The 19,853-nt window shown below is 39.7% G+C and overlaps 1 protein-coding gene across 1 annotated transcript in view; it reads right to left on the reverse strand.

The window, feature by feature from the left end:
* Positions 1 to 10,137: 10,137 nt before the first annotated feature.
* PPEF2 (protein phosphatase with EF-hand domain 2) overlaps positions 10,138 to 19,853 on the reverse strand; it is a 51,460-nt gene continuing 41,744 nt past the window's right edge. Inside the window, exons 12-17 of the mRNA XM_061191489.1 lie at positions 19,415 to 19,600; positions 18,144 to 18,286; positions 14,948 to 15,054; positions 13,549 to 13,712; positions 12,721 to 12,808; positions 10,138 to 10,340 (exon numbers count right to left, since the gene is read on the reverse strand). Of these exons, the coding sequence (XP_061047472.1) occupies positions 10,138 to 10,340; positions 12,721 to 12,808; positions 13,549 to 13,712; positions 14,948 to 15,054; positions 18,144 to 18,286; positions 19,415 to 19,600 (891 nt within the window). The remainder of the gene's footprint in view (positions 10,341 to 12,720; positions 12,809 to 13,548; positions 13,713 to 14,947; positions 15,055 to 18,143; positions 18,287 to 19,414; positions 19,601 to 19,853) is intronic.

The raw sequence follows: 19,853 nt of genomic DNA on the forward strand, positions 1-19,853 counted from the left end.
ACCCTGCACGGTCCCAGGGCGGTCCAGCCATTTCTCACGACCTCGCAATCACCCCAACGCACAGGCCACGAACCCCGTCAGACCCTCCCGGGCCTTCCAGTGGGGCCGCTCCATCTGGACCCTCCTTCTTGGGCCCCTTGCCCATCATCAGCAAGCCCCAGAGCACAGGGTGATAGAGTCAAGAGTCCCTCTGGTGCCTGGGGACAGGAGCAGCCTCTCTGAGGAGGTGAGCTGAACCAGAGCCAATCACCGTCAGAGCAAAGGACTTTCAGCAGTGCGAGACTCAAGCAGGGGAAAGCTCAGCATGTCCCAGGAGCCAACAAGAGCAAGCCTCTCTACACTTGGATTCATCATGTTTCAAGTACTCAGCAGCCACATGTGGCTCATGGCAACCGTATTAGACAGCAACCTATAATTTTTTACTCAGAAACAAAAATATCACACAAGAATGAAGATAGCGGAGTAGAAGGACGTGCTCTCACTCCCTCTTCTGAGAACACCAGAATCACAACTAGCTGCTGAACAGTCATCGACAGGAGGACACTGGAACTCACCAAAAAAGATACCCCACATCCAAAGACAAAGGAGAAGCCACAGTGAGACAGTAGGAGGGGCGCAATCAAAGTAAAATCAAATCCCATAACTGCTGGGTGGGTGACTCACAGACTGGAGAACACTTATACCACAGAAGTCCTCCCACTAGAGTGAAGGTTCTGAGCCCCACGTCAGGCTTCCCAACCTGGGGGTCCGGCAACGGGAGGAGGAATTCCTAGAGAATCAGTCTTTGAAGGCTAGTGGGAATTGATTGCAGGACTTCGACAGGACTGGGGGAAACAGAGACTCCACTCTTGGAGGGCACACACAAAGTGGTGTGCGCATCGGGACCCAGGGGAAGGAGCAGTGACCCCAGGGGAGACTGAACCAGACCTACCTGCTAGTGTTGGAGGGTCTCCTGCAAAGGTGGGGGTGGCTGTATCTCACCGTGAGGACAAGGACACTGGCAGCAGAAGTTCTGGGAAGTACTCCTTGGCGTGAGCCCTCCCAGAGTCCGCCATTAGCCCCAACAAAGAGCCCAGGTAGGCCCCAGTGTTGGGTCGCCTCAGGCCAAACAACCAACAGGGAGGGAACCCAGCCCCACCCATCAGCAGACAAGTGGATTAAAGTTTTACTGAGCTCTGCCCACCAGAGCAACAGCCAGCTCTACCCACCACCAGTCCCTCCCATCAGGAAACTTGCACAAGCCTCTTAGATAGCTGCATCCACCAGAGGGCAGACAGCAGAAGCAAGAGGAGGTACAATCCTGCAGCCTGTGGAAAAAAACCAAATTCACAGAAAGATAGACAAGATGAAAAGGCAGAGGGCTATGTACCAGATGAAGGAACAACATAAAACCCCAGAAAAACAACTACATGAAGTGGAGATAGGCAACCTTCCAGAAAAAGAATTCAGAATAATGATAGTGAAGATGATCCAGGACCTCGGAAAAAGAATGGAGGCAAAGATCGAGAAGATGCAAGAAATGTTTAACAAAGACATAGAAGAATTAAAGAACAAACAAACAGAGATAAACAATACAATACCTGAAATGAAAACTACACTAGAAGGAATCAATAGCAGAATAACTGAGGCAGAAGAATGGATAAGTGACCTGGAAGACAGAATGGTGGAATGCACTGCTGTGGAACAGAATAAAGAAAAAAGAATGAAAAGAAATGAAGACAGCCTAAGAGACCTCTGGGACAACATTAAACACAACAACATTCACATTATAGGGGTCCCAGAAGGCGAAGAGACAGAGAAACGACCAGAGAAAATATTTGAAGAGATTATAGTCGAAAACTTCCCTAACATGGGAAAGGAAATAGCCACCCAAGTCCAGGAAGCGCAGAGAGTCCCATACAGGATAAACCCAAGGAGAAACATGCCAAGACATATACTAATCAAATTTGCAAAAATTAAAGACAAAGAAAAATTATTGAAAGCAGCAAGGGAAAAACAACAAATAACATACAAGGTAACTCCCATAAGGTTAAGAGCTGATTTCTCAGCAGAAACTCTACAAGCCAGAAGGGAGTGGCATGATATACTTAAAGTGATGAAATGGAAGAACCTACAACCAAGAGTACTCTACCCGGCAAGGATCTCATTCAGATTCGATGGAGAAATCAAAAGCTTTACAGACAAGCAAAAGCTAAGAGAATTCAGCACCACCAAACCAGCTCTACAACAAATGCTAAAGGAACTTCTCTAAGTGGGAAACACAAGAGAAGAAAAGGACCTACAAAAACAACCCCAAAACAATTAAGAAAATGGTCATAGGAACATACATATAGATAATTACCTTAAACGTGAATGGATTAAATGCTCCAACCAAAAGACAAAGGCTTGCTGGATGGATACAAAAACAAGACCCATATATATGCTGTCTACAAGAGACCCACTTCAGACCTAGGGACACATACAGACTGAAAGTGAGGGGATGGAAAAAGGTATTCCATGCAAATGGAAATCAAAAGAAAGCTGGAGTAGCAATACTCATATCAGATAAAATAGACCTTAAAATAAAGAATGTTACAAGAGACAAGGAAGGACACTACATAATGATCAAGGGATCAATCCAAGAAGAAGATATAGCAATTATAAATATATATGCACCCAACATAGGAGCACCTCAATACATAAGGCAACTGCTAACAGCTCTAAAAGAGGAAATCGACAGTAACACAATAATAGTGGGGGACTTTAACACCTCACTTACACCAATGGACAGATCATCCAAAATGAAAATAAATAAGAAAACAGAAGCTTTAAATGACACAATAGACCAGGTAGATTTACTTGATATTTATAGGACATTCCATCCAAAAACAGCAGATTACACTTTCTTCTCGAGTGTGCACAGAACATTCTCCAGGATAGATCACATCTTGGGTCACAAATCAAGCCTCAGTAAATTTAAGAAAATTGAAATCATATCAAGCATCTTTTCTGACCACAACGCTAAGAGACGAGAAATGAATTACAGGGAAAAAAATGTAAAAAACACAAACACATGGAGGCTAAACAATACATTACAAAATAACCAAGAGATCACTGAAGAAATCAAAAAGGAAATCAAAAAATACCTAGAGACAAATGACAATGAAAACACGATGATCCAAAACCTATGGGATGCAGCAAAAGCAGTTCTAAGAGGGAAGTTTATAGCTATACAAGCCTACCTCAAGAAACAAGAAAAATCTCAAATAAACCATCTAACCTTACACCTAAAGGAACTAGAGAAAGAAGAACAAACAAAACCCAAAGTTAGCAGAAGGAAAGAAATCATAAAGATCAGAGCAGAAATAAATGAAATAGAAACAAAGAAAACAATAGCAAAGATCAATAACACTAAGAGCTGGTTCTTTGAGAAGATAAACAAAATTGATAAACCACTAGCCAGACTCATCAAGAAAAAGAGGGAGAGGACTCAAATCAAGAAAAATAGAAGTTACAACAGACACCGCAGAAACACAAAGCATCCTGAGAGACTACTACAAGCAACTCTATGCCAATAAAATGGACAACCTGGAAGAAATGGACAAGTTCTTAGAAAGGTATAAACTTCCAAGACTGAATGAGGAAGAAATAGAAAATATGAACAGAACAATCAGAAGTAATGAAACTGAAACTGTGATTAAAAACCTTCCAACAAACAAAAGTCCAGGTCCAGATGGCTTCACAGGTGAATTCTTTCAAACATTTAGAGAAGAGCTAATACTCATCCTTCTCAAACTCTTCCAAAAAATTGCAGAGGAAGGAACACTCCCAAACTCACTCTATGAGGCCACCATCACCCTGATACCAAAACAAGACAAAGATACTAGAAAAAAAGAAAATTACAGACCAATATCACTGATGAATATAGATGCAAAAATCCTCAACAAAATACTAGCAAACAGAATCCAACAACACATTAAAAGGATCATACACCATGATCAAGTGGGATTTATCCCAGGGATGCAAGGATTCTTCCATATATGCAAATAAATCAATGTGATACACCATATTAACAAATTGAAGAAGAAAAACCTTATGATCATCTCAATAGATGCAGAAAAAGCTTTTGACAAAATTCAACACCCATTTATGATAAAAACTCTCCAGAAAGTGGGCATAGAGGGAACCTACCTTAACATAATAAAGGCCATATATGACAAACCCACAGCAAACATCCCTCAATGGTGAAAAACTGAAAGCATTTCCTCTAAGATCAGGAACAAGACAAGGATGTCCACTCTCACCACTATTATTCAACATAGTTTTGGAAGTCCTAGCCATGGCAATCAGAGAAGAAAAAGAAATAAAAGGAATACAAATTGGAAAAGAAGAAGTAAAACTGTCACTGTTTGCAGCTGACATGATACTATACATTGAGAATACTAAAGATGCCACCAGAAAACTACTAGAGCTAATCAATGAATGTGGTAAAGTTTCAGGATACAAAATTAATGCACAGAAATCTCTTGCATTCCTATATACTAATGATGAAAAATCTGAAAGAGAAATTAAGGAAACACTCCCATTTACCATTGCAACAAAAAGAATAAAATACCTAGGAATAAACCTACCTAGGGAGACAAAAGACCTGTATGCAGAAAACTATAAGACATCAATGAAAGAAGTTAAAGATGATACCAACAGATGGAGAGATATACCATGTTCTTGGATTGGAAGAATCAATATTATGAAAATGACTATACTACCCAAAGCAATCTGCAGATTCAATGCAATCCCTATCATATTACCAATGGCAGTTTTTACAGAACTAGAACAAAAAAATCTTAAAATTTGTTGGAGACACATAAGACCCTGAATAGCCAAAGCAGTCTTGAGGGAAAAAAACGGAGCTGGAGGAATCAGACTCCCTGACTTCAGACTATACTACAAAGCTACAGTCCTGAAGACAATATGGTACTGGTACAAAAACAGAAAAACATAGATCAATGGAACAAGATAGAAAGCCCAGAGACAAACCCACACACCTATGGTCAACTCATCTGTGACAAAGGAGGCAAGAATATACAATGGAGAAAAGACAGTCTCTTCAATAAGTGGTGCTGGGAAAACTGAACAGCTACATGTAAAAGAATGAAATTAGAACACTCCCTAATACCATACACAAAAATAAACTCAAAATGGATTAGAGACCTAAATGTAAGACTGGACCCTATAAAACTCTTAGAGGAAAACATAGGAAGAACACTCTTGGACATAAATCAGAGCAAGATCTTTTTTGATCCACCTCCTGGAGTAATAGAAATAAAAACAAAAATAAACAAATGGGACCCAATGAAACTTAAAAGCTTTTGCACAGCAAAGGAAACCATAAACAAGACGAAAAGACAACCCTCAGAATGGGAGAAAATATTTGCAAACGAATCAACGGACAAAGGATTAATCTCCAAAATATACAAACAGCTCATGCAGCTCAATATTAAAGAAACAAACAACCCAATCCAAAAATGGGCAGAAGACCTAAATAGACATTTCTCCAAGGAAGACATACAGATGGCCAAGAAGCACATGAAAAGCTGCTCAACATCACTAATTATTAGAGAAATGCAAATCAAAACTACAATGAGGTATCACCGCACACCAGTTAGAATGGGCATCAACAGAAAATCTACAAACAACAAATGCTGGAGAGGGTGTGGAGAAAAGGGAACACTCTTGCACTGTTGGTGGGAATGTAAATTGATACAGCCACTATGGAGAACAGTATGGAGGTTCCTTAAAAAACTAAAAATAGAATTACCATATGATCCAGCAATCCCACTACTGGGCATATACGCAGACAAAACCATAATTCTAAAAGACACATGCACCCCAATGTTCATTGCAGCACTATTTACAGTAGCCAGGCCATGGAAGCAACCTAAATGCCCATCAACAGACAAATGGATAAAGAAGTTGTGGTACATATATACAATGGAATATTACTCAGCCATAAAAAGGAACGAAATTGGGCCATTTGTTGAGACGTGGATGGATCTAGAGACTGTCATACAGAGTGAAGTAAGTCAGAAAGAGAAAAATATCGTATATTAACACATGTATGTGGAACCTAGAAAAATGGAACAGATGAACCGGTTTGCAGGGCAGAAGTTGAGACACAGATGTAGAGAACAAACGTATGGACACCAACGGGGGAAAGCCGCAGGCGGGTGGGGATTGTGGTGTGATGAATTGGGCGATTGGGATTGACATGTATACACTGATGTGTATAAAATTGATGACTAATAAGAACCTGCTGTATAAAAAAAAAATTTTTTTTTAAAAGGCTGAGTAAGAAAAAATTCTTTCTCTCTGCTTGACAGTCTTTAAGCTGGAATATCGGTCTTCTCTTGCCTTCAGACTCAGACTGGAACCACACCATCAACTATCCGGGGTCTCCAGCTTGCTGACTGCAGATCTTGGGACTGCTCAGCCTCCATAATCATATGAGCCTTACAGTAAATCTTTTTATAGACTAATCCAACATTAGACAAAGTAATCTCATTCCTGGGAGTCTAGCCTAAGAAAATGCATAATTCAAGAGCTTTTTATGAAACAAGCTATATGCACAAAGTTATTAACCATAGTGTTATTTATAATAATTAAAAACTGGAAACAATACACATGTTTAACAATTGGAGCATGGCTGAATAGATTATATTACATCTATTTGAAATTATGCAGCCATTAAAGGAATAATCATTAAGAGTATGTAGCAACACAGATGTCAATTTATAAAAAAGCAGAACATTAAATTATATAAACATTTTAGTTTTAACAAGAAAAAGTAAATAATGAAAAGAATCCATATGTTTGGGTCATGGGATTACACAATTTTTCACAACTTTCCTTTACCAATAAGACATTATAAAAACAATAAATAAAAGGTATACAATGAAGGGGTTGAATTATCAGTGGTTCTTAACTGGGATAGGCTTCAGAATTTTAAAATACTTATACCTGGGTCCTACCTTGTGAAAATTCTGAGGTGGGATAGGGCACCTATGTATTTAAAAATATGCAGAAACACTCTAACCTCATCCCCACCCCCAAATACACAGGTGATTATTTTTTTTATTGAAGTATAGTTGATTTATAATGTGTTAATTTCTGCTGTACAGCAAAGTAACTCAGCTATACACATATATACATTCTATTTTATATTCTTTTCCATTACGGTTTATCCCAGGATACTGAATATAGTTCCCTGTGCCATACAATAGGACCTTGTTGTTTATCAATTCTATATGTAATAGTTTGCATCTACTAACCCCAAACTCGCAGTCCATCCCTCCCCTTCTCTCCCACCCCCTTGGCAACCACAGGTCTGTTCTCTATATCTGTGATTCTGTTTCTGTTTCATAGATAGGTTCATTTGTGCCATATTTTAGATTCCACACATAAGTGATATCATATGGTATTTGTCTTTCTCTTTCTGACTTACATAATCTCTAGTTGCATCCATGTTGCTGCAAATGGCATTATTTCCCTCTCCTTTTTTTTTTTTTTTTTTTTAAATGTGTTTGCCTTTATTCTTTTTTTACTTTTTATTTTTTTGGCTGTGTTGGGTCTTCGTTTCTATGTGAGGGCTTTCTCTATTTGTGGCAAGTGGGGGACACTCTTCATCACGGTGCGCGGGCCTTTCACTGTCGCGGCCTCTCTTATTGCGGGGCACAGGCTCCAGACGCGCAGGCTCAGTAGTTGTGGCTCACAGGCCTAGCTGCTCCGCGGCATGTGGGATCCTCCCAGACAAGGGCTCGAACCCGTGTCCCCTGCATTGGCAGGCAGATTCTCAACCACTGCGCCACCAGGGAAGCCCATTTCCCTCTTCTTTATGGCTGAGTAGATTTCCATTGTATATATGTACCACATCTTCTTTATCCATTCATCTGTCGATGGACATTTAGGTTGTTTCCATGTCTTGGCTATTGTGAATAATGCTGCTATGAACATAGGGGTGCATGTATCTTTTTGAATTATAGTTTTGTCTGGATATATGCCCAGGGAGTGGGATTGCTGGATCATATGGTAATTCTATTTTTAGTTTTCTGAGGAACCTCCATACTGTTTTCCATAGTGGCTGCACCAACTTACATTCCCACCAACAGTGTAGGAGGGTTCCCTTTCCTCCACACCCTCTCCAGCATTTGTTATTTGTAGACTTGCTAAAGAACCACTTTAGCAAGCACCACTCGCTAAAGAAACTGTCATTTTTTCATTTTATATCCTTGCCTCCTTTGTCAAAGATTAATTGACCATAGGTGTGTGGGTTTATTTCTGGGGTCTCTATTCTGTCCCATTGATCCATATGTCTGTTTTTGTGCCAATACCACACTGTTTTGATTACTGTAGCTTTGTAGTATTGTTTGAAGCCTGGGAGGGTTATGCCTCCTCCTTTGTTCTTTTTTTTTTTTAATTTTTATTTATTTATGGCTGCGTTGGGTCTTCATTGCTGCATGAGGGCTTTTCTCTAGTTGCGGCGAGCGGGGGCTATTCTTTGTTGTGGTGAGTGGGCTTCTCATTGCATTGGCTTCTCTCGTTGTGGAGCACAGGCTCTAGGAGCGTGAGCTTCAGTAGTTGTGGCATGCAGGCTCAGTAGTTGTGGCTCACGGGCTCTAGAGCACAGGCTCAGTAGTTGTGGCACACGGGCTTAGTTGCTCCATGGCATGTGGGATATTCCTGGACCAGGGCTCAAACCCGTGTCCCCCACATTGGCAGGCGGATTCTTAACCACTGCGCCACCAGGGAAGCCTCCTCCTTTGTTCTTTTTCCTTAGGATTGCTTTGGCAATTCTGGGTCTTTATGGGTCCATATAAATTTTATGATTATTTGTTTTAGTTCTGTGAAAAACATCATGGGTAATTTGATAGGGATCACATTAAATCTGTAGATTGTTTTGGGTAGTATGGCCATTTTAACAATATTAATTCTTCCAGGCCAAGCGCATGGGATATCTTTCATTTGTTTGAATCATCTTTAATTTCCTTTATTAATGTTTTATAGTTCTCAGCATATCAGTCTTTCACCTCCTTGGTCGGGTTTATTCCTAAGTATTTTATTATTTTTTTGGTGTGATTTTAAAACGTATTTTTTTTTACATTCCCTTTCTGATATTTCATTGCTGGTGTAAAGAAATGCAACCAATTTCTGTATGTTACTCTTGTATCCTGCTACCTTGCTGAATTCATTGATCAGTTCCAGTAGTTTTTGTGTGGAGTCTTTAGGGTTTTCTATATATGGTATCATGTCATCTGCATATAATGACAATTTTACCTCTTCCCTTCCAATTTGGATACCTTTTATTTCTTTTCTGATTGCTTTGGATATGACTTCCAATACTATGTTGAATAGAAGTGTTGAGAGTGGGCATCCTTGTCTCATTCCAGATTTTCACAGTAAGTCTTTCAGCTTTTCACTGTTGAGTATTATATTGGCTGTGGGTTTGTCATAAAGCTTTTATTATGTTGAGATATGTTCCTTCTATACCCATTTTGGTAAGAGTTTTTATCATGAATGAATGTTGAATTTTGTCAGATGCTTCTTCTGTATGTATTGAGATGATCATGTGGTTTTTGTCTTTTCTTTTGTTGATGTGGTGTATCACATTGATTTGCATATGTTGAACCAAACTTGTGAACTTGGGATGAATCCCACTTGGTCGTGGTGTATGATCTTTTTTATGTGTTGCTGGATTCAGTTTGATAATTTTTTTTGAGAATTTTTGCATCTATGTTCATCAAAGATATTGGCCTGTAATTTTCTTTTTTGGTGGTATCTTTGTCTGGTTTTGGTATCAGGATGATGGTGGCTTCATAGAATGTATTTGGGAGTGTTCCCTCTTCAATCTTTTGGAAGACTTTGAGAAGGATTGGTAAAAGTTCTTCGTATGTTTGGTAGAATTCACCTGAATACACAGGTGATTCTGATGCATACTGGTAGGCAAATTCTCAGCATAAAGTTCCACAAAGCTATGGAGAATAAGGGAGATATTCCCACAATGAGCTCAGCATTGCTTACGAGGCACCTTGGACGATGGGGACCAGACTGGCCTTAGTGTATATCTGGTCTGCTGCAGTCACTGTTATTAGTGTTTGTGGCTTGTCAGCAATCTGATGCATATCCCTTTGAGCAGGATTGCTCCACAAGGCGGAAGGCCTCCAGGAACTCATTGATGTCAATGTGGCCATCCTTGTTGAAGTCAATGCTCCGGGCAAGGTCACAGATGCAGTCATCTGTGACATCAATGTTCATATGAGAGCTGAACAACTTCCAAGTCTGCCTGAACTCGTCCAGTGAAATGAACCCTTACCAGAGAAAGCAAGTCACTTTAGTGAGTCAGTCTAGTTTTCAATGCTCATTTCCTCTGACATTCTTGCAAGGACACCTGCTCCCTACTGTTAAACAAAGACACCCAAGGCCTAGTATCCACTTTAAACTCACAAGAGGATAGCACTGAACCACTTAATCAGTGGTTCTGAGCGGGAAGCAATAGTGTTCCTCTCCTTATAGGGACATTTAGAAATGTTTTGAGACATTTTTGATTGTCATGACTCGCGTGGGGGTAGGGTGTTACTGCATCTAGTAGGTAAAGGCCAGGGATGTTACTAAACACCCTAAAATGTACAGGATGGGCACCAAAACAAAGAATTACTCAAGCCAAGATGTAAGTAATGCCACTGCTGAGAAACCCTGCATTAAATCATCCTAAACATACGCTAATTTAATCTGCTTGTAAAAAGGCTTTGGACCTATACATCTATGGTCAGTTGACTTTTTTTTTTTTTTTTTTTGGGCTGCACTGCGTTGCTTGCGGGACCTTAGTTCCCCAGCCAGGGATCAAACCCATGCCCTCCTCAGTGAAAGCATGGAGTTCTAACCATTGGGCCACCAGGGAATTCCCTCAATTGACTTTTTACAAGGGTTCCAAGACCATTCAACAGGTGAAGGATAATTTTTTCAACAGATGGTAGGGGACAACTGGATATCCACATGCAAAAAATGAAGCTAGACCCCTACCTTGCACTGCAAACAAAAATTAACTCAAAATGGATCAAAGACCCAACTGTAAGAGCTAAAACTGTAAAACTCTTGGATGAATACATAGGTGTAAATCCTTATGACCTTCAGTTACTAGTTTTCTTAGATATGACACCAAAAACACAAAAAACAAAAGAAAAAATAAATTGGACTTTTTTTTAATTAAAAACTTTTGTGCATCAGAAAACACTACCAAAAAAGTGAAGAGATAACCCATAAAATCAGAGAAAATATTTGCAAATCATATATCTGATAATGGCCTAATATCCAGAATATACAAAGAACTCTTACAACTCAACAATAAAAAGAAAACCCAATTAAAAGATGGGCAAAGGATTTGAATAGACATTTATCCAAAGGAGATATACAAATTTCCAATAAGCACATGAAAAGATGCTCAATATTATTAGTTATTAAGGAAATTCAAATCAAAACCATAATGAGATATTTCACATCCAGTAGGATGGCTATAAAAAATTTTTTTTTAATGGAAGATAACAAGTGTTGGTGAGAATGTGGAGAAATTGGAACCCTCTTACAATGTCAGTAGGAGTGTAAAATGGTATAGCCACTGTGAAAAAACGGTTTGACAGTTCCCCAAAAAGTGAAACATCGTTTTACCATATGGTCCAGCAATTGCACTCCTGGGAATACATCCAAGAGAACTGAAAACATATGTTCACACACAAAGTTGTATATGAATGTTCATAACAACATTATTCATAACAGCCAAAAAGTGGAAACAATCCAAATGTCTATCTACTGATGAATGGATAAACAAAATGTGATATATCCATACAATGGAATATTATCCAGCTATAAAAAGAAATAAACTGATACATGCTACAACATGGGTGAACCTTGAAAACATGCTAAATGAAAGAAGCCAGACACCAAAGGCCATGTATCATACATGTCTATTTATATGAAATGTCCATAATAGGCAAATTCATAGAGACAGAAAGCAGATTAATGGTTGCCAGGAACTGGTGGAGAAGGAACAGGGTATGGGGAGTGACTGCTAATCGGTATAGGTTTCTTTTTAGGGGGACGAAAACGTTCCAAAATTAGATAGTGATAATAGTTGCACAAGCTTGTGAATATACTAAAAAAGCACGGAACTGCACGTTTTAAATGGGTAAATTATATGGTATGTGAATTATATCTCAAAAGAAGTAATAATATTTGAAAAGGCCTTTGGAACAATGAGGAAACAGGGTGAGGGTATACAGGACCTCCCTGGACATTTTTTTGCAACTCCTTGTGAATCTATAATTATTTAAAAATTTAAAATTTTGAAAAATAATACTTTGGGAGTAAGATTGCAAAAGCCTTTCTGTTCTAGACACTCTTCATTCCTTTGTGGCTACTTTGATAGAAGGGATAAGGGATATCACAGCTATTATAATTCTTCCTATAAGAAGTTCTCATTCAGTTTGTCTTCATTCTTCTCTGCCCAACCCCTCTTCCGTAGGGACGGCTCATGTGGCTCAAATACTATCCTAGTTTCTGCCCATTTATAAGCACTGCCACTAATTTTGCTCCAAAAGTGCTTGAGTAGAAAGGTAAATAATCAGGGAGGAGACTAAAAGGTGGGAGATAAAATACTTGCTGTGTCAGAAGTGGCAGGATAATGAGAGCCTTTACCTGAATGATCACTGTCTATGATCCTAAAAATGGTCTCCAGGTTGGATCGGTTTCGATACAGTGCTTCCAGCAAACTTGATTGTATATTCTGCAAGAAAAAACTCATTTTCCTTCTATCTTTTATGTTTAGGCTTCTCCTAATAGATAATTAACACACAAGCAACCCTGACAATAAGACTCTTGAAAGAACCTGAAGATATTTTATGATCCCTTCACTCCAGCCCCCTTCAGCCTACTAAATAATCTGATGGTTTAAGAAGTACCTAGCCCATGATGAAAATGTTCTAAAATTGACCATGGTGATGTTTGCACATATCTGCAAATATACTAAAAACCATTGAACTCTACACTTTAAATGGGTGAACTGCATGATATATGAATTATATTGCAATAAAGCTTTTTTAAAAAAAAGTACGTAGCCCAAGGCCTCACATACATTACACATAAGCATTTACTCAACAAATACCTTTTTAAATAGGGGAAGCAGCATCATGTCAAGGAAATCAGTCAGACCTGGGTTTGAGTTCTAGTTCTATAACTTAGAAACTCTATTATCCTAGGCAGGTTATCTAACCCTTGTGACCAGTGTTCTCTTGGGTATGTTGGTGCTGATTATACCTACCTCTTGGAGGTGGTTTTGAGGATAAACTGAGGCAATATGTGTAGGTCACTTAACACAAAGTCTGACACATAGAAACTCAACAAATAGTTGTTTCCATTCATCCTCCCTTTGGGGTTCTCAATATTTGGTTGTTTATGATTCAAAGTTCTCCATAAGGGGCTTCACGGTCCACAGTATGCCTTCATCCACCATTTTCACACCCTTACCTCATGGCTGAATTGTTCTTTGGCCAAGTTTTTCAGCCAGGACTTGTACTCCAGCTTGTTATCTGTCAAGCTGCTCACCAGCTGTGGCCTCAGCATCCGCCATGGCAGTCCTAGATGCAACACAGACTCCACAGCTGCTGCCCAGTCACTCAGGGTGATTAGACCTATAGGAAAGAGCTAACTTGTTGACTCATCACCTACAAATCTTTTATCCTGACATTCTTCTTACTATCAGTAGATAATAGAAATAATGGGTACTGTCACTATTTTTGTTGGTTATGGTAGAGTTGGCTGCAAAGTAGGGTTGCCAGATAAAATACAGGATGCCCAGTAGATCTGATTTTCAGACAGACTATAAGTATGTCCCAAATATTACAGGGGACATACTTATATTTAAAAACTATTTGTTGTCTATAATTCAAATGTAATTAGGCATTCAGTGTTTTTTTTAAAAAATTAATTAATTAATTTATTTTTGGCTGTGTTGGGTCTTCGTTTCTGTGCAAGGGCTTTCTCTAGTTGTGGCAAGCGGGGGCCACTCTTCATCGCGGTGCGCGGGCTTCTCACTGTTGCGGCCTCTCTTGTTGCGGAGCACAGGCTCCAGACGCACAGGCTCGGTAATCGTGGCTCACGGGCCCAGTTGCTCCGCGGCATGTGGGATCTTCCCAGACCAGGGCTCGAACCCGTGTCCCCTGCATTGGCAGGCAGATTCTCAACCACTGCGCCACCAGGGAAGCCCAGGCATTCTGTTTTTATTTGCCAAATCTATTTGGCAATACTGCTGGAAGTCACACAAGACTCTTGTAAATAATATCATAAAACACTATATATATATATACACACACACACAATACATATACACAGACACACACACACACGTATACATAGCATTGGTTATTTCTATGTGTACGAAAAGATAGTGCTATGATTTTATGACTGTTACTGCTATTTTTTAATAGGGCTACATGTAGTCAATGTCCATTAGACGTTCTACCGAGTTGAGAAAAGACAAAATTTCCAGCTTGGATAACAGAACAAGGAACAGACAAGCACACACTTAACAGTGAGAAACCAAATCATTGATCATTTGTTAGTCTTGGACCCACTCTGGTAACCTGTCCCCCTGTTTCTTTTTGCTTAGTTCTGGTCTTGTCACCCTTCCCTTGACTCCATTTCTTTTCACCAGCTTTGTTGATATTTAGCTAAGTTCACGTTCTGCTAAAAGCTTAGAATTTATGAATTTAGGAAAGATAACTAGGATGTTAAGTTGAATAAGGGAGGACATATTCAAAAAGGTCTTCTGGTCATTTAAACAAATATTTATTTGCTAATTACCTGAAACAGAGGGTTTTTTGGCCAGCTGCCCTCCTCTATGAATATTTTACTTGATTAGTCTTACCAGTTTTATCTTTATCACGCTTCTTAAATTCAACAAGAAGATCTGAAGAATGGGCAAATAACTTTTCACGTAGGGCTCTCAGAGCCGACTCCCCAACTCTGCTAATCCTGGGACAGGAGATGAAAAGGAACATTTTAAAACATTAGTATAGAATAAATAGTCTTGGAATTTTACTAAATTTCTCCTCTCTCTTTCTTAATGTCTCAACCTTCAAAGAGCTCGTCTCTTTTTTCTCCCCAATGCTCTCCTGCTTTGCCCTGCTGTGCACAAACAGGATCTGTCTGGGGAATGCTTCTGTCCTTCCCAGTGTAGGACAGTGGTTAGAGCAGAAGTTCTAGAGAAACACCACCTTTGTGGTAAAGTTATCGAATTATACTGTACCTCATTTTCTCCATCTGCAAAATAGTGACAAAAATGGTACCTAACTCATAGGATTATTGTGAAGATTAAATAAGTAAATTCATGTAAAGCACTTAGAAGAAAGCCCGGCACGTAGAAAGCACTCATCAAATGGTATCTGTTATCATAATCATATGCTTTCCTTATAATTTATTATTGCATTAAACAGTCACAAGGCAGGATTTATGAATAACAAAATATCACTAAGTTAGTTTTCTTATGCTTACTGGGTCAACAGAGTAATGCTGGGCATGGTACTTGGCCTAAAATGTGTTCAATAAATATCTGTAGTTGGATAAACAAGAATACAAAAAGAGATAAAAGGTAAATATATACTTTGTCCTATGTCATTGAGGAAGCAGCCATTCTATAAATGATGACCAGATAACCTATCTTCTCAAGTGCTAAAAGTAAAAAAAGGCCAAAACACAAACCAAAAAACCCCATTTTAATCATGTTTGATGAAAGTCTTCCTTGAAATTTAAGGTACTTAGCATAATGGTCTCCATAAACCCTCAGAAAAGTATGAGCTGCCTAAAATTCATCTCAGATTTCATGGATGTGTGAGCATATGTGCTTTTTCTGGTGAGTTCGTTGTTTTATCAGAAGCTAAAAGAAGTATGGGACCCCCTAAAAGTTTAAGAACCATTGGTTTGAAAAGCATTTAAACTATTTCTGGTAAACTGTGCTCATTGATGGTTATCATGCAGGGATGGAGTATAGCAATGGCCTTGAGAGCTGCCTGGATGCGCAAGGCTCTCTGTCCCTACGTCAAGCAGTGCATATTGAGCTCTGCATGGATCATCTGATTAATCCTCCAACACCCACTGAGGTAGGTACAACTATTATGTCTATTACAGTGTAAGTAAGTAGCCCAAGGTCCCATAGCTAATAAGGGGTAGGGCCAGAAATCAATCTTGACAAGTGGACTCCAGGCTGGCTAAACTATTATCATGAGACGTGGGTTTAAACCAAAAATAAATGGATTCTGAATGAGGGTTCCTCTAGGAAAAACACATGATCTTGAGTTGATGGAGACTGAGACATCCATTATGGTTGTCAGGGACATTTTCCTCTTTACTTCTTAGTTCTCCATTGTGGTCCAAAGAGTTGAAATTGTTAGACAAGTGACTTCTGCATAAATTAGGGGATGTTGTACTTGCTTTAATGCAATCAATGAATATTTTTAAAAGGTGAGTGTTCTTTAATTACGGTATTAAAACATGTTATTTATAGGGTTCCCCACAGTGAATCCTTTTGCGGTGGGAACATCTAAATCACATGGAATCATGGTATTCCAGGTGCCTGGGGCCCACCCCTGGAGATTCTAATTTGGGAGGGGTGGGATGAGGCTCCAATAAATGATTTTTTATAAAGCTCCAGAGATGATTCTGTAGCATAGTAGGTTTGACTATCATTTGGTGAGCTTAAATTTTCACATAATACTTCTTTTTGAGTGATGCTGGCTCTGATTGTGTAAAACTTGAGTGTTTAGTAACTCTTGAGTATTTAATAACTCGAGTGATTTAAAATAATGTACTTTTATAGCACTCACACAAGGCAGATATTAAATATTCCTGTATTCTTTTCCCACTAGATTTATGCTGACTTTTTTAAAAAAATTACATTATTTCACTTTTTAAAAAATTTTATTTATTTTTGGCTGTGTTGGGTCTCCGTTGCTGTGCGTGGACTTTCTCTAGTTGCGGCGAGCGGGCGCTACTCTTCGTTGCGGTGCGCGGGCTTCTCATTGTGGTGGCTTCTCTTGTTGCACAGCATGGGCTCTAGGTGCGCAGGCTTCAGTAGTTGTGGTGCGCGGGCTCAGTAGTTGTGGCGCACGGGCTTAGTTGCTCCGTGGCCTGTGGGATCTTCCCAGACCAGGGATCAAACCCGTGTCCCCTGCATTGGCAGGTGGATTCTTAACCACTGCACCACCAGGGAAGTCCCTATGCTAACTTTGTTTTGATTTCTAATTTAGTTTGGCTGATAATTAAAGAAGCTTGTTCAGCAGCACTGCAACTGTATCTTTCAGCAGCTTATATACTCCGGGGCCAGCTTCTCAGTGGGCAACAGCATTGTAGAGTTGTTAAGTACGTGGGTTCTGAAATAAGACTGTCTGGGTCAAGGCTTACTTTCACCACTTACTAGCTGTGTGACCAATGGCCACTGATTTAACCTCTGTTCCTTAATGATCTCATCTATAAAACTGAAATTAGTAATGCTGTGTATTTCATAAGCTCATTGTGAAACAATATATAAAGTCTTTACAATAACACTTAGTGTATAGTAAGCTCTCAACTAAGATTAGAACTCAGAATCATCTCAACAGAAACCATTTAAGTAATATTATACGCTCTCTTCCCAGGAAGAAAGGAGCATTGTTAACAAATGTGGGCACTGAAATCCATCTGCTAAATCCCCAGATAGTGAAAGAACCTTTGTCTGTGGTTGACTAGGTAACACAAACGCTTTAAGGATGAAAGAAAAAGGAAGAGTGACCCTGGAAAGATTTAGTGGCCTGGTATATGGACTTCACCCAAGACATACCCACAGAGAATAATTTCTGCAGGAAGCAAATTTGTCCCTTCCATTAATGATGTGTAGGTGGAGATTTTAGAGTGTATGGAGGAGAAAGAAGAGGCCCTGTTTTAATGTCTATTCTAGGTCCTACTGCTGACACAGCTAAATTTTGAACTCTGACTTAGAATTTGGATAAATGTAATGACATTTGCACTTCAAAGTTTCCACAAACACTATAATTCTGTCTTTCTGAAAATCATTCATTGAAAAGTCTTGCCTTTGCCTCATGGTAAGCGTATGGGTTGCCTTGTTAGCTTGAAACTGCACAATGTGCGGGGTCAAGGCCGGCCCTAGTTTGACATAGGCTCCTCTGTTACTGCCAACTTCGTAGTAGTTGGAGGCAGAAAAGATGGTTAACACCTAAATGAAAAAACAGGAAAGAGACAGGCATTCAGGTTCACTGAAGAACTCTTCACCCTCAACCCTACAGGGCCCAACCCAATTTCAGCGGTGGCTGTTCCTTCTTGATCTCGTCTATGTTTTTTTTGTTTTGTTTTGGTTTTTTTTTATCATTAATGCTAGTAGGGCAGGAGTTATGACTCAAGTAATAAAAAACTTGAATTCTGATAGGACGTCCACAACATGTTTTCTTCACATTTTTATCCCAATCAAAAATAGCAGGGGTCATAGAAAACACTTCATTTGGTTCGACTCAGAGGCAAGCTAGGTCTGATTAACTGGGATGGCCATTACAACTAGCAGGCAGATCAGTTATTAAAGGTGGTGTGAAGCCTCAGAGCAGAGTTTCCTTTGGAGTGTTGGGCCTCCTGAGATGTTCTGTGAAAAAAATTTCCACTCTCAGGACAATGGGAAATGCTAGACACTGTATCTCTTCTTGGAGATTTACAATGAATATAGGAAATTAAAGGCTCTCAGAAGTCCTGTAATAAAGAAACTTATACAACTGTTTAACATTCCTGTTAAACATTTCTTACATTAGTTGATGTCAAACTTTTTTCCTCAGCATGGAAACCTGTAATTCTCCTGTAGAGTTGGTATTTCTGGGCATTAGGCTAAGCAAACATTGTAGGATTTGGAGATGCCCAAAGATTTAGACAGGATGTTAATTATGCTCCTGAGGAGACAAACAATCCTGAATGCCTGCCTGGGGCTCAGTGCAGAGATCCTGTTACCCTATAGTGTAGTTTGAGACCTGAGACAGTAAGCAATGTGACAAAGAATAGAGATGTGGCTGGGAAAACACTGGGCCATATTTCCATCCATGAAATGGGACCATATCTGCCCCTCACTTTCCTCTCAGAGTATTGGGAAGTGGTGGCCTCAATCAGATTTTGAGTTTTAAAGAGGCTACAAAAGTCAAGGATAAATGACTGTAAAGGACCTAGTTACTTTGGGCAAGTGGATGGCAAGTGGATAACAGCTACAAGGCACAGCTGACAGTGAGGAGCTGAGAGCCTTAGCTCATCCATGCCCTGGAAGGGCGATATGGACCGGACCACTCTTGCGCGATGGCAGAGGCCTGCCCACCTTGCGGCTGTGGCAGAATTCATAGCCCTCGGGTTTGCACTCGTGCGAGCGGATCAGGAATTGCAGATTGTATTTCTGTAGCAACCGTTCTGTCACATTAGGCCCAAAATAACAGCCACCTCCTCGAATGGTGTTGGCCTTGCAGCCCTCCTGAGCCATGGGGTCACTCCACAGTATATCCACCACCTAGAGAGAAAAGGCGTATTTTGCAAAAGGAGAGACTTGCATTTTAAAGTTTCAGTTCTAAGTCGATGTTGAGGTCCAGATCGATAACTCAGGGAGAGTGTAACCCAGACTCACCGTCTCTCTCTTGGAGGTTTGTAGCCTCAGAGTCACCTGCGATTCCTCCTCTTTCTCACCACCCTCCATCCAATCCATCAGCACGTTCTGCTAATTTTACCTCTTAAGTAATTCTGAATTCTCTCCTTTTCTTTACTGA

Source organism: Eubalaena glacialis, chromosome 5 (genome assembly GCF_028564815.1).
Source record: "Eubalaena glacialis isolate mEubGla1 chromosome 5, mEubGla1.1.hap2.+ XY, whole genome shotgun sequence".
NCBI lineage: Eukaryota > Metazoa > Chordata > Mammalia > Artiodactyla > Balaenidae > Eubalaena > Eubalaena glacialis.